General features: G+C 40.8%; 1 protein-coding gene across 3 annotated transcripts in view; it reads right to left on the bottom strand.

Annotated features, from left to right (window-relative positions):
- Positions 1-15,989, bottom strand: part of fbxl17 (F-box and leucine-rich repeat protein 17) — a 235,068-nt gene that overhangs the window by 162,098 nt on the left and 56,981 nt on the right. For all 3 annotated transcript variants that reach the window (XM_046871166.1, XM_046871165.1, XM_046871164.1), the window contains one exon: positions 6,912-7,019. In XM_046871166.1, coding sequence (XP_046727122.1) covers positions 6,912-7,019 — 108 coding nt within the window. The remainder of the gene's footprint in view (positions 1-6,911; positions 7,020-15,989) is intronic.

Here is a 15,989-nt window from a genome sequence, read left to right as displayed (position 1 = left end):
CATAGCGAGATTTGCCGGAATCCCAAACTACACAGTGTCTTTAGGATACTTAATAATTCCATATCTTTATATCTATCTCTCTCTCTCTCTCTCTCTCTCTCTCTCTCTCTCTCTCTCTCTCTCTCTCAGGCAAGTTAAACATGCTCCTGAGGTACCAGTGACCAGTTTCCCCCTTTCCCTTCTCGGATCTGCCCGCTTCATCCCGGCCTGCCTCTGGATGGTGTTCTCTTCGATTGGAGGTGACTTTGTGCAGCTGGGGATGGTTCCTCATCAACAGCCTGGAGATTCATTTTATGGAGTAACACAGGAGCTTTGAGGATGGATTCGGACTGTACTTAATCTCAACAGTCTGCTATATTGACTCAGGACCACAGTTTGCATTTGATAATCACTGCACACCTCAGCGGTGCCACCCAGATGAGGATGGGTTTCCTCTTGAGTCTGGTTCCTCTCAAGGTTTCTTCCTTATGCCGTCTCAGAGAGTTTTTCCTTCACCACAGTCGCTCATTAGCCACAAACTTACACTTACAAAGAACAATCTTACTCATTCTTTCGTACTACATTATCTGTATAAAGCTGCTTTGAGACAATGTTCATTGGTAAAAGCGCTTTACAAATAAAAATGAATTGAATAACAATAATCCGCCTTTCACCACTCGTTAATTTCATTATAGTTAAATACTAGGCATGTAATTATAGGCTCACTATATTGCGCATTGACCCTGCATTATAATAAATCATGGGACATCTACAGAATGTTCGGCGCACATTAAAAATGACCTACATGCATGATAGAGTATATTTATACCAGGGCACCACACCGAATTGTCATGCAGAAAAAAGAGAGAAAGATCAAACAAAGAATCGCTGTGTGCAAAAAGCCCACAATCGCACAACACTGGACTCACTGCTTCTAATAAGCATGCTGGGTTTGTGTGACAAGCTGCAGCCACCAGATTATTATAAACATGCCTTACCACTGTATATGATCACAACGATTGTTTCACCCTCATCCTCAGGAACAGAATTTTCATTAAATTTTTAACCGACACCAGAGCATACAGTGTTTGTAGTGTTTCCAGCCAGAAACCATGTCCATGTTACACATGGTACCCAGCAGGACTCGAGCGCAAAAATACGCTCGGAGCATGCGTCTGCGCGCTGGTCTAAACGGCCCGTAATGTTCCGCAAAGTTTTACTGAGCTCCCCTACTGTATCCCCTACTGTCTTTTTAAGTCGGGTTCAAGTTTCTTAATAACGTCAAATAAGATAAAATCACACGTGAGAGCACGTGTGTGTTTTTAACTGTGCCGTGGCTTTTGCTTTTATAAGAGGCTGGTTTGAGTATTTCAGATACTGCTGATCTCCTGAGATTTTAACATTTCAGAGTCTCCAAAGTTTAGACAAAATGGTGCAGAAACCCAACTGGTAACTCACATAATCACTCTTTACAATTGCGGAAAGCAGAAAAGCATCTCAATTTGCACAAACATTATATGCAATAATGTGCAATAATGACAAATCCTGTTGTGCATTTTGTACAACAAAAGATTCCTTTAAAGCACAAATGAATTTAATTAATAATGATTTAAACTGAAGCACAGGTTACATGATTAAACACAACTGTATAAAGCTTATACTGTATATAACCAATACTAACACTGTACACAAGCTCATTCATAGGATTTTCTGCTTAGCCAGTTTGAATGCTACATTAAATAAAAAACACTGGGTACAGGTATTTTGAAACTGGATTCCTAAATTAGAAAAGACTAAGCATCTTTTTCCAGAATATAAGTGTCTTGTTTCAATGAGCCTGCAGAAACTGGAGTCTTAGGCCATGTCCACACTGAGGTGATATTTTTAATGAAAGTGCGGCTTTTTTAAAATGTTCTCCAAAATAGATCATTTTGAAAATGCCGTTTTCGCGTCCCAGTGTAGACGGAGGCTTTCGAAAATATTGCCAAAAATGATTTTTAATCACTGCGGATGGATGTGCAACTTTCGAGAAACGAGTGAAAACAAAAGGAGTGTTTTAAGACACAATGCCATTCTCAAATTTATCCGGAATAGTGTAGATATAGCCTCAGATTCCCATTCCTGACTAAGAAAAGCAGACCAATATGAGCGTCTGCAGGTGTAGTGCTCAAAATCCCACACAAGATTTTACCTTCCAGATGCTGTTCTGCTCACCACTAATAAAGAGTTGCGTGACTCACGATTTTTCACATTTTCAGCCCTCAGAACTGCCCTTCACTGATATATAATAATATATATATAAATTCCAGTAGATTAGCAGTATTGTGGATTGTGGAGAACAAGTCTGCAGGTCTCACTCTGGTCAGTATGATAAGAGAATCTGGCCTCTGATTCCTGTGGAGCTGTGGCCAGGTCACATGACCAGCTTCTCATCTACAGCGCAAAAACCATAACGAGAGATTTATTGAGGAGAAATCCACCGAGACCTCATGAGACACACCAGCTGGGATCAGGGCAGCACTTCAAACCTTTGTGGATGCTCCCGTCTTAGCCATTTTTAGAAGTATATTACACTCCCCGAGATTATAGAAAGGCAGTTCAAAAAAATCTAACAGTAATTGAGTGATGTGCTAGAGCTATTTTCTGCAATAGTATCTTGAACTCTCATTTACACTGTTGATCCAGTTTAGATTTTTTTTTTATATATAATAGAATATATTAGGAGACGATCTTTCTTTTTTTTCACAGCTGTGTTTAAAATTAAAACGCTGCGTCTCTTAGGCCTGTGTGTCTGATTTTCACTTGGGCTTCATCACCTCATGTTCTCAGCAGTGCTGAAATGGGACTAAAGTATGGTGACATTTATAATAAAAGCCTTTTGAGAAACCTAGCTGCAGCCTTTTCTAAACTCTCTGCCCCCCGTCTCGTTTACGTAGGTTTGAAGAATCAGCCGAGAAAGCTAGATTTTTTTTTTTTTCCTTTCCTTGCTAATTTTAAAGCGCTGCAGAAATCCTTTCTTCCTTTAGCCGTTGGCTGTGAATAAAATGATTAGAATAATTCCAAGCCTTCTCTGTGGTGCCACTGCTACTTGTTTCTTCATCCCCTGTGTATTATGGGGGTTATCGCTCCATGCAAGGGTGGCTCAAAGGCCACTGGCAGCCTGTTTATTTTTGCCTTTTCCAGTCAGGAACATGAGATAAGAGACGGGTGGTCTTTTCTAACCAGTGACATAGAGAGAGGGAGAGAGAGGGAGATAGAAAGATTTGGAGGGACCAAGGCCCAATTACCAAGATGTCTCCCAAACACCCACAGACCACCACCAACCACACCAGCTTCTTCAGCATGTCTTCAAGTAGTGATATGTTTCAGGACTGCACTGAATTGACGAGAACTCTGTGTGGCATCCAGGCTGTATGTGTGGAGATGTTCATCCAGTTCACTAGTATTTCACAAAGTAATTGGGCACCTCACATCGCTCACAGCTTCAGTGTCCCCAGCTCGACCTTGAGCTCAGGTTACTGTCGGTGTGATTTCTTCCATCTCCTCAAAAAATCATGCAATATGGACTATAGATGTGAATATGTATGTATGTATGTGCATGATACAGGCCTCCTGTCCCGAGCGTACTCCCACCTCACACCCGGTCTTCCCAGGATAAGCGCTGTATCCACTGGGATAAAGCAGTTACAGGAGACGAATAAATGAATGTAAAGGTGAGGCGTAATATATTCAAATCATGAGCCAAACCCCCGAAATTCAATTGTCAGGGTCGATTAGCCTTTTTAATATCAGGCCTGCACAGCCAGCGCTTGAGAGCCGTCCCTGAGAAATCCAAAGTTCGGCTTAGATTCTCGCCAGAGAGCTCCTCGTTTCGTTTGATCACTTTACAAGAAGCAAAGCAGACGCAAATTAAGAACAGAGCTGGCAAAGATGGAAAAAAAAACAAAAAAAACAATCTGTTATTACTGTCACAGTCGTGATGCTTTCAGAAAATGCTCCTTGGGCTTTTGTTTTTGCTCTCCTTTTTTTTGTTTCGTTCCCATCTGAGTATAATATCAGAATTCCAGAGGGAGTGTGTGAGATTGATGGGTAAGTGAAGTCAAGACAGAGCCATTAAGATGAAGGGCCATCTAAAACATCCCGAAAGAACAAAGTGAAGGGTTTTTGGCTAAAGCTGCCTGTTAAAGACGCTTTCACAGACCGTGTGATAATCACTTCCAAATGACGGAGGTATGTGCAGTAGAGTGAAGAAGGGGGAGATGCTATATTAAATCTATATGTGTGCCAATGCAAAGCTGCAGGGCTCCAAGTTATGAAAGTCAATTCAAGCAGTGTCTCCTGCTCCTCCAACCCCAACCTTTTTTTTTTTTCTTTTTTAAATACAGCACCTATATGCATGTGATCCAACAGAATAGATGAGTCCTGGCAGTCATCTAGCAAAAAAACAAAAAAAAGAAAAAAAGGAAAGCAAAAGCGCGTAGGCTTGAAGGCCAGAGTTCAGACTGGGTAAAGAAAACGGAAACCTCCTAAAGTTTAATGGAGATGGTCTCCGTCCATTTTTTTTCTGCCAGCTGCCTCTGCTTTGTCCATCCACACACCTCCTCCAGCATCCATTACCCATGTATGACCTCTCCCCAACTCCTCTCTGAGGTGCCACTTAATCTCCTCTGTGAGATGCAAAGGAGCAAGAACACGCTCAGGAAGCAAAACCAACATCCGTAGAAACCTTTCATGCTCCGTATCCGTTACAAAAAAGTCCAAGATGAAAACGCACATCAATACGTTCATTAATACAGCCGTAAAGACTTCGCAACACTCGGATTGAACAAGACGGCGATTTATTTTCTCAGGGTTGCGCCGATGGATCAAATTTCCTGTTCTCCTTTTGGGGGGAAAAAACAAAAAAAACAAAAAAAAAACAACAGACATACATCAGGGCAGTGCTGGAAAATAACAGCGCTCCTTGGTGGACATATGAAAAGAGCACTGAAGTAGAAGAACGGCACAAAGTTTAAGATTTTACTCAATGCGTATTTTGAGTAACAGGTCAGTGTCTACAGCAGAGCTCTATATAACGGCTTGTCTGCTCGGATTTAATCTCCTTCACTCAAATCAGATTGGTGCCACACTTAGGAAGCAGGACTCGATGCAAATTAAAGGCGAGAGATATGCAAAGTGAATAAAAAAGCAATAGACTTCTTTTTTGATGACTTTTCAAAGCACGAGGCGACAGTTCTGATTATGAAGGCAGGTAGATCCTTGGCCCGGAGAGTCATCAAAAATTCCGTTCCTGAATGAGACTCATTTCTGCGGATGATGATGATGGATGAGACTGATGGCGGATTTGAATGATTGTGGAGATAGATCATTAACAGCCCGAGAAAGACGGAGGCGTATTTACAGGTACGAGATTCGAGAACATGCGAAATGGAAGATTTGCTCTCCAAACAGGGCATTATAAACAGGGGATTATAAACAGGGCATTATAAACAGGGCATTATAAAGAGGGCAGAGTTAACAAGCACATATCACACGTATCGCTTTCGACGATAAACTACAATAATCCGCTCACACTGAATCCCGAGTTTTCATAAAAAAAAACACGCATTTCTGTTAAAGCACATGAAGTTGCTTTTGGATGTAAAGAATTGCAGAACACCTACTGCCCCTTTCTTAACTCAAATTTCCAAATCGCATATTCGGCATATTAAGAGTCGTCTTTTGCGTCTCTCTCTGGCTCGTTCTCATACACATTTTATTTTGAGGTTGTTCAAAAACAGGATACGCAGAGTGGAAAAGGACCAGCCGACGCCGAAGGAATGGGGAATGAGGGGTTTGAACTGTGATATGCTGAATAAAGCAGGTCCCTCTGGTGGAGAGTAAGCTAATTTCCCATTCAGAATTCTGGCACTAAATGAAATGGAAATAAAAATCCGGAGAGAGAGAGAGAGAGAGAGAGAGAGAGAGAGAGAGAGAGAAAATGAGAATGCCAATGCGAGGTGAATGTGCGACCTCATTTCAATAATTGTTATGCTACATAAATGCTGCCACCAGGTGAATTATATAATGCAATGATATGTTTAGGAAGTCCCCGTGAAAACGAGACACGCGGCAGTTTATTTCCAGCCCCCGAGGCTGAGCTTTCGATAAAAGTGCGGCTGAGGTAAGCAATGTCTGCGCTGCTTTCGGGTTTAATTTCCTTTTACGGTACCCAACTTTATATTACGAACAGCCATTCGAAAGATTTGTGAATAAACACGTTGTCACAATGAACTCTACATTATTTCCATTACGACGACGAGGTCCAATAAAATAAATAACTACAGCAATTAAGACATTTTGCTACTAATAAATGTGGACTTTATTGGTCAGCTGACCTCCAACAACTTGTCTAGTGGTTGTTATTAATCCTGGACTCCATTGTGGGAAAAGAGAATGAGGACAAGCACACAAACACACACTCTTATCTATCTTATCAATCCCATTTAGACAATTACAGCTCGGCGTTTGATGCGACCATGAGGGAGATATCTTCAACCACAGCATCGGCTCTCATTAGCATGGTAATGCACAACCAGCAGGGTGTTCTCCCAGCTTCTATGTTTTACGATTCACCTCATTACACTCTAATGAGATTTAAAAGTAAAGGAGAAAACTTCAACCAGAGTTTGAGTGATCTGTGAGGAAGGCGTTTTTCGCTGTGGTGTGAGGTAGGACTCCACTCTGATGTGCGATGCGTGTGGTGGAATTCGCCTGATTGCTGGCAAATGTCTCCCTACTTTCTTCCCTTCTGAAATGTCAGAAGTGTTTGTAAGTTTGCAAGAAACCAGACTTGCATGTGACGCAAGCAAGGCTTTTTGAAACTCGACCAACAGCAGTGTTGATTAGTGAAGATGTTTGGGATATTTGGGACTTAGTGTGACATCACTTACCCTGGTTAGGTGTATGACTCCCTGTGAGGTAACCGAGCAGCCCATGAAGCCCACAAACTGCAGCTCTGGACAGTGTTCTGCAAACGCCTGCAATGATCTGTCAGTCACCTGCAAACAGGAAGAAGGTAAGAGACATTCAGCATGGTCTATAATAGAAAGTCTAGAAATACAGGCGTTATGATGCTTCGCCCACTGCCACATATATACACACACACACACACACACACACACACACACACACACACAGTCAAATAATTGTAACACAAGTGTAAATTACTCTTTTTTTCTAAACTATGTACTGTAATTTGTTTAATTAACAACATATTAAAGTACAGCATTATTTAAGACTCTGTATTAGGTAAAAAAACTCTGTATTTACGTATATTTAATTTATTTAGGTTATGATAGAGTCATCGTAACACATCGCCATCGTAACTTTGGGGACTTCCCTATTCTAGAGTGCACGTTTCCCCTCTGACATACACAACACGTCCCTTTTTTTTGTGTGCGGGCGAGGACATGGTGTAATCTTACACCTCAGATGCACAGTGAGCAAAGACAGAAAGGCTGTGATGTTACACACTGTATAGGGCAGAGAGAATAAAAGGCACTGGGTCAATTCCGAGCGCTGAGTGATGGACAGGGCTGAAAGCAGCGAGGCAATGTGGAGCTCACCCCCACCTCCTTCTCCCTGCTATGGGTGTCACTGTCTATAAATCTGAAATCAATCTGCACTGAGCCACAGAGCCACAGAGCCAACGCTGTGCGGTGGAGATCCAAAACTAATGGGAGGAGAAAGAATAGGACAGGGCGGGAGAAAATAAGAGGGGGAAGACAAAGGCAGGGGGAAAAAGCTCGAGAGCAGACATAACGATGGAGAAAGGGGAGAAAGGAAAGACTCTGTGTTTTTTCACACCCCTCGCCCCTCCATCAGCACTGTCTAGACACACCCTAGTGCTTTCATGTTCAGCAACACAAGATTCGCTGTGTGATTAATGGTTCTAATGAAGAGTGCTTTTAATTCATCAACCCTTCAACGCTGATCTAATTGATTTCAAAATCAAAGCACAAACGTAGACAGGCTTTTATAGAGTGCCGAACTCTGGAGCCAGTAATTGGCTAAATGCGTACAGAGCGCGGGAATTAGATTCGTCAAGTCGACACAATATGTGCCATAGAACAATGTCGTGCAACCAGATAACTTGTATGCACATATGAGATGAATATAAAGGATCTCGCAGTATAAAGGTCCCATTGTGATTCATATTTGCCGTGAATTTCAACAGCCATCTGATTACCTATGTTCTGTTAGCAAATTCAGTCTCACAGCTCTAACAAAAAACAGCAAATTAAAAAAAAGCACTGCCTTGTTTCATATACAATCAAAAATAGACCAAAACAATTTTTTTTTTAAATTCCAACACAAAAAAACAAAAAAAAACATGCATCAACAGCCTATTTTTAAACAGAAAGGCAAAAAAAGGCAAGTAATCATTACAGTGCATAAAATCCCTTATTTTTCTCCAGTTTTTGTACATTTGCACAGCAGATGGATGACGAGTGAGGCAGGAAGCAGACATGCACAAATATGCACATTAGGAAAGGTGTGAGCATTCATATTAATGGAGGTGTGTGTGGGGGGTTACCTAAACTGAAGAAACAGCTCAGGATGTTTAATAAGTAAACGTTTGCATTTATAAAGCGTTCGAAATGTTTGCGATTGGTTATGCGCATAATTAATCATGCATGCATAAAGGGTTACTTAATAAACATATACCTGACATGAATATGTGCATTGAAAATGTGAATCAAACTAAAATACTAAACATTAAAATCAATAATTGAATAAGCATTGTTTTTTGTTTTTTTATTGGTAGGTTGTGGGAGTATTATATATTTATATGTCAACCCCCGATAATTTGCAGTTCGTAACTTGCGGCTCAGAAAATTTGTTCTAATTTGAAACCTAACTAACAGCAAGTTGCGTATTATCTTAAAATTTGCAGGAATCCGCAGCGGGACCGAATGTTCAGGAACGTTAGGAATAACATTTTAAACTATGTTTTTGGTCAAATACTGCACACTGTTACATTTATAAAGTGACAATGTCTAGATGAATTCAATAAGGTACCATAGGGGCTGCAAAAGTGCGTCCAAAATTCACAGATTTTCAGGGAGACCACTGTATATATAGTATATACGCTATGAGGACAAATGTTTGTGGACACCTGACTACAAGATCCATATGTGCTTTTTAAACACCATATTTGACATTAAGTTACCATTTGCTGTGATATTAACCTCTAGATTTTGGAGTGTGCTTGTTGAGATTCATCCAGTTAGTAAGGTCAGGTTCTGATGTAGAAGTGAGGAGGTCTGGGGTGCAGTCAGCCTTCCAACTTCTCCTAAAGATGTTCAGTAGGGTTACTTTACAGCAGGTTTCTCAAGATATTCCACTCCAACCATGTAAAATACCAAGTTCATAGGGCTGGCTATGTACACAGGTGCATTGTCATTCTGGAAAATGTTTTGCTCTCCTAAGTAAAGAGGAAAATTTCATGCTGCCTGTACAATTGTGTGCCTCCAACATCGTAGTAACAGTCGGGGGAAGAACCACGTATGGCTGGGAAAATCAGGTGTCCCAATAATTGTTGTCAATATATTGTTTTTTGTGTATTGAATGTATGTACGATGTCGATAAAGACTTCACTTCAGCGTGTTTTGTAACAGCCACAACTGTACACATTTACAAACTGTAATAGTGATGAAGTTTGAGTGTATGCGGTGCCACGAGCCCGCAAATAATCTGAAAACTAAGCGAATTTTTTTAATCCAAGATCCTGACCTGTTCTGATGCTTAGAGGACTCTCCTTATCTCCTGTTTGGCAAGTGTAAAATTAAATGACTTGTAAAACAACATTAAACATTAACCATGTTAAAATGAGTCCACTTTTGGTGCTTTGGGCAGACATTTTTACTTCTGCCTTATAGTTTACCAGATAATTGTGGATTGCATTCATATACTATAATAAACGAGTCTATCTTTTGTATCCTATATATGAATATAGACAAAATGACGTTGAGGATATTTTCTTTTTTCTTTATCTTCTTTTCTTCTACAAAATGACTTCATAACGCATTTCTACCTAATAAATAACCAAGCATGACAGTTCATGTTTCACACAAGCGGTAGGTTTCCTGCAACTAGAGCCCAAAAAGTTAGGCGAAACATGACAAATCACATTCTGGATCATTGATCAGCCATGTCAGGGTTCTTAGCTATGTTACATCTCTGTGGTTTTATGGTTATGCTTTCGATATTCTCTTTAAACGCATCTGCTTTAAAAAAAAAAGGCACATCTGGCTTGAATTCAGCATCTCTGTCTCATTACTACAGAATTAACAAGCACCACAGCCCCAGCCCATACACCAGCCAAAATCACAATTAACCAAGACAGAGCGATGACAGATTTAGAGAGACTGCGTGAATAAGGACAGGACGTACGCGCACAAAGAAGAAAGTCCAAAAACCCCTCGAAAAGAGACAGAAAAACCGTAAAGAGAAATGAAGAAAGATAGGCGTATAATCTAAAATCACTCAGAACCAAACAGATCACACCCCCAGATCAGCATCTTTTATTCCAGTTACAGTGGGGCCACTGAAATGCATCATTCTGGTCTTAAAACTCAAATATTTAGGGAAAGGATTCTTTCATTTGCTTTTTTTTAAAGTAGTGACAAACATTAAACAGTCCTCCAAATAAATAAATATATAAATATATACATACATACATACATACATACATACACACACACACACACACACACACACACACACACACACACACACACACACACACACACACACACACACTATCTCATATTTCAACAACCATTTTAGTATCTTCTCAAGGGGCAATATTAAAGAAATGAAACTTGGATATATTTTAGAGTAGTCAGTGTGCAGCTTGTATAGCAGTATAGATTTACTGTCCTCTGAAAATAACTTAACATACAGCCATTATTGTCAAAATAGATGGCAACAAAAGTGAGTACACCCTAAGTGATAACAGCTGTATGTCATGTAACCATGCAAAGCCACAACCTATTCATCATGTTCATGTTTGTGTCTGCTTGACAGGACCATACAAATGTGGGCATCTTGTATTAGAGCAGTTAAAATTTGGTGCTTTAAGTACAATTCTCTCATACTGACCACTGGATGTTCAACATGGCACCTCATTGCACTGAACTCTCTGAGGGTTTAAGAATTTGAATTGTTGCTCTTCACAAAGAGGCCCAAACTATAAGAAGATCAGTAACACACTGAAACTGAGTTACAGTACAGTGGCCAGGATCATACAGAGGTTTTACAAGACGGGTATCGCTTGGAACAGGCCTCGCAAGGGTTCATCAAAGAAGGTGCAGAAGCTGCTTGAAAAAACAGACGCATGAGTGCTGCAGAAGTGCTTTAGAGGTTGCAGGACCGGAAGGTCTGCCTGTCAGTGCTCAGATCATATGCAGCACATTGCAAGAAGTCGGTGTTTGCATGGCCGTCATCCCAGAAAGAAGCCTCTTCTGAAGCTGGCTCACATTAAAGTCTGCTTACAGTCTGCTGAAGACAACCTGTCCAAGAGCATGAATTACTGGAACCATGTCCTGTGGTCTGATGAGACCAAGATAAACTTGTTTAGCTCAGATGGTGTCCAGCATGTGTGGCGACACCCTGTTGAAGAGTACCAAGAAAATTGTGTCTTGTCTACTGTCAAGCATGGTGGTGGTAGCATCATGCTCTGGGGCTGCATGAGTGCTGCTGGTACTGGGTAGCTGTGGTTTATTAAGTGGAAACATGGATTCCAACATGTCATCTGACATTCTAAAGCAGAATATTTCCTCCCTTCAGATACTGAGCCAAATGGCAGTTTTCCAACATAATAATAACTTCAAACACACCACTAAGATGACAACTGCCTTGTTGAGGAAGCTTAAGTTGAAGCTGATGGAGTGGCTAAGCATGTCTCCAGACCTGAACCCTATTGAGCACCTGTGGGGCATCATCAAGTGGAAGGTGGAGAAGCACCATGTGTTTAACATCCAGCAGCTCTGTGATGTCATTATGGAGGAGTGGAAGAGATGCCCAGCAACAACCTGTGCAGCTCTGGTGAATTCCATGCACATGCTCACACAAAATATGTGTACTCACTTTGTTGCCAGTTATTCAGACAATAATGCTTGTATGTTAAGTTATTTTCAGAGAATAGTAAATCTGTACTGCTATACAAGTTGCACATCGGATAGCCTTGGTTGCCCATGACCCTGTCGCCAGTTTCACCACTGTTCCTTCATTGGACCACTTTTGATAGATACTGACCACTCAAACCAGGAACCCCACTCAAGAGCTGCAGTTTTGGAGAAGGTTGGTCCAGTCGTCTAGACATCACAATTTGGCCCTTGTCAAACTCACTCAATCCTTAAATCTGCCCATTTTTCCTGCTTTTAACACATCTTTGAGAACAAAATTTTCACCTAATAAATCCCACCCACTAAGATCATCAGTGTCGTTCACTGACCAGTCATAGTATTACAATGTCATTAGGTTATGCCTGGTTTGTATGTGTATGTATATGTATTATTCTCTCCATATATTATTGCATTGTTGTCTATTTCTCTGGCTTTAAATACAGTGCTATAATATCATCATCATCATCATGTCGTGAACTTTAAGCTGTGCACAGTGCACAAAGGGCACAACAGCATTTTTCGATGTTGATTTTCCATCTCACATCTGCTTTGGTGTTTGTGGTTAAAGCAGTTCACCTTCATACTTTCTAAAACACTTGCCGTGCATGCCGACCTCTGGAAAGTGAGCTGTGACATCTTAAATGCCCAATCATATTCTGTCTAAAGTTACTACCTGCCCTACACGTCACTATTAACACTAATAGAGCTCTGTGTGTGTGTGTGTGTGTGTGGTGATTGGTTACATTTTGAAACCCCCAAAGCTCGACAAATCCTTCAACCCTTCTACGTTTAAGTTTTCTGAATCGGGAGCGGCCACGTTAAACCGAGTGTTGGTGCTTAATACCGCCCACTTGCACAGCAAAGACAAAAGGCCTGTTGTGCAGCTTTATTGTGGTTTTTAATGAGATGGTAAAGTTGGCCATTTTCCTCCCTGAAGGATATGAAAAGAAACTGCAACAAGGCATCAAAACTGCTGATTGCCCATTTTCTCACAGACTCCATCGCTTTTTCTGTCTTTACTTCCTTCCTTCCTTGCGTTCCAGCTCTTCCCACCTGAGGAGAAGAAAAGCACTCTGGGATGAGAAAATAAATAGTGCTGGATACATGGGGGCTGACTGAACAAACACGCCGGGGTTCGGAGCCCAGCTAATTTGTGCAGCTTTATCAATGAGATGGATTGCCTTCGTTCTCCACGGGTCAATTGGAGGGTGATCAATCAGGTTAATTGAGTGCTTTACCCATGTGTGAAAAGCCTCCACGCAGGGGAGGGAGGAATGTTTGTGCCTGGAACAAGCTCATGGAAAGCTAGCGTCGTTTATTAGACTGATGCGGACTCGCAGGGAAACTTATAATGAACACCACAAAAAACTTTTTTTTTTTTTTTTGGTTTCAAATGAAAAGGTAGCAGGTGTTTGCTTAATACACAGCGAGCACACACCGTGCAGTAAATCCTCTCTAACCTGTAACACAAACATCATTAACATGGTGTTAACAAGCGCTACAGCAGAGTACCGTTATCAGAAATACTTACATACATTGACCCAAGTTACAATGTTATACCAGACACCAAAATATGCAACTGAAATAGTCAGACAATTTGCATACCAGGGAACAAAAACAATTCACATAATAAAAAATTATACCTGGAAAAATGGTATGCACGTTTCATTTTTAGCTCGGCTGTGCTGGGATCTGAACTAGTGAGCTGCCGCTTCGACATATACACATATTACATATTAATGACATTTTGTTAATCACTGTACACTACTTTGTAAAGAAGCAAGACAACTCGGAGAAAGTGTGTAAAAACATTTCGGAAAAATTGGTTTAAAAAAGTTAAGTTATAAAGGTTTTTCAATCTAGCAGCGTCTTTAAACGTGATGCGTGCAGCGCCCGGCTTTCATTTGGTACAGGAACTGTCAAAACTGCAAGTTTACAGAAATCTGGATGAAGGGTTAGATCATAACGAGCGAGCCACAACGGCAAGTAAAAAAAAAAAATCCTCTTTCAGATGACGTGCGGGTAATGCCCCGAGAGAAACCCGACTCAAAATAGAAGCTGTCTCCTCCTGCCTGATACCGATGTGGTTATAAAGCAGTTTCCGGGTACAGAACTGTGAAGAGTAACGGCGTTTACGCAGATACAATTAAAAACTTAACATGGATTGTACAGTGAAGGTTTAAGAAATGGTTCAACCTGCGAATTTAACCTATCAAACTGTTTTTGAAGGTCCACATTTGTGTGTACGAATATGAACCATTGGTGTACAGTAGATGTGTAAGTTAATGGGGTTTAGAAGACAAGTCTAGTGTAAGTGTAGGTGTGCACGTGTATTCCCCTTAGAAAAGTTTCTAGAATAGCATTTCCGACAATGTAAGGAGTCTCATTAGTGGGCTTGGAAACACAACGTGCTCCGAACCTCAGCCCCCCTCATCCCAAACTCCCCCCTTCCTCCCTACACCGCAAAACCTGAAACCAGCCATAATTATGCCACAGGGAATATTTATCACTTAACACCACAGCACTAATTAGCAAACTCAGCAGTCGACTTTTAGCAGCGAGTAATGCCGGGGTCCTCTACAGCGCAGCGGGAAGACCGGCTGACCTTGAACATGTGCTGATTGCATTATAGCCTTTTTGTAATAATTCTCAAAAATATTTATCAGTGCGGAGTCGATGTGCTGATGCTTGAATAAACATTAGCTTTAAACAGGACGATGGGGTGCATTTCAATCCCTTTCTTTCGGTAGATTAAAGGATAATAAACATTGTTTAAAACAAGAGAAACTTAAGCTTTGAACGACTTTGTGGTGGAGATCTGGCCTAAAACGTGTCCTAAGATTTTGCCTTAAATCACCTTTAAACCGGAGTGAACCGATTTTTCATTTGTAATAAAACGTTGCCATTTGTCAAAATTTTTAATAGGGAAAAAATACAAAGTTGAAAAATCACCGCGTTGCCTCAGAAACTAGTTCTGGCCATGCCGCACTGAAGCCTAGTCCTTAAAGTGCAGCACAAACGTTCGAAACAATCACAAGATAAACCTGCAAATCACCGTGTCGGCTTTATCTGTCCTACTTTCTACATGCTGCTGCAATCACAGTAATCTATTAGCTCCCTCCGGGTCCACTGATATCCAGAGAAAATATTAGTTTATTAAGAAACAGAAGTTTTTATATGTTTTATACTACTGTTATATAATGTTCTATTATATAAGAGTAATCTTCCAGTGTTTATACAGACGATTTATCAACAATTACTGAATGAGGGTAAACTTATTGCTGGTTCTCTTACTCATGCTAAAAGATTACAGTGACTGAAAGAACGCAGCAGGGGGAAAATGACGAGTGAACTACGTTTGTAGAAGAAAGTTCTTGAAGATCTTGAGCGTTTAGCATTTCTATGTGCATTGTGACAAAGTGCAGTTGGTTAATGTGTTGATTTCCGGACGCCGAGGCGAGTTTGTATCTCGAAACCCGACAGGAAGATAAACTGAAACTTGCCTCACAAGCTTCTCTCCGCTCAAGTGTTCCGCAGATGAAAAATATGATATGAAATAAGATAATAAGAGGACAGACAGAAAATATGTTCAAAGCTTTGATCACAGTAATCACCGGAGGCAGGCGCATGAATATTCGTATAACGCTACGTTCTCTCTAAATATTAAGTCTGATATTTAAGAACGTTTGAGACATGATCTGTTGTATGAACGCGCTCGGACTGTTGTCATTCCTAAAGCGAATCGAATTACAGATGCTAAATGACCCTACAGTTATTCTTACTCCGACCACAAAGAGGAGTCTTTATCCCAAAAGCCAGCAGGAAAATAACCTCCCT

The sequence above is a fragment of the Silurus meridionalis genome, chromosome 17 (assembly GCF_014805685.1).
Source record: "Silurus meridionalis isolate SWU-2019-XX chromosome 17, ASM1480568v1, whole genome shotgun sequence".
Lineage (NCBI taxonomy): Eukaryota > Metazoa > Chordata > Actinopteri > Siluriformes > Siluridae > Silurus > Silurus meridionalis.
This window is presented reverse-complemented; position numbering and strand designations above follow the sequence as displayed.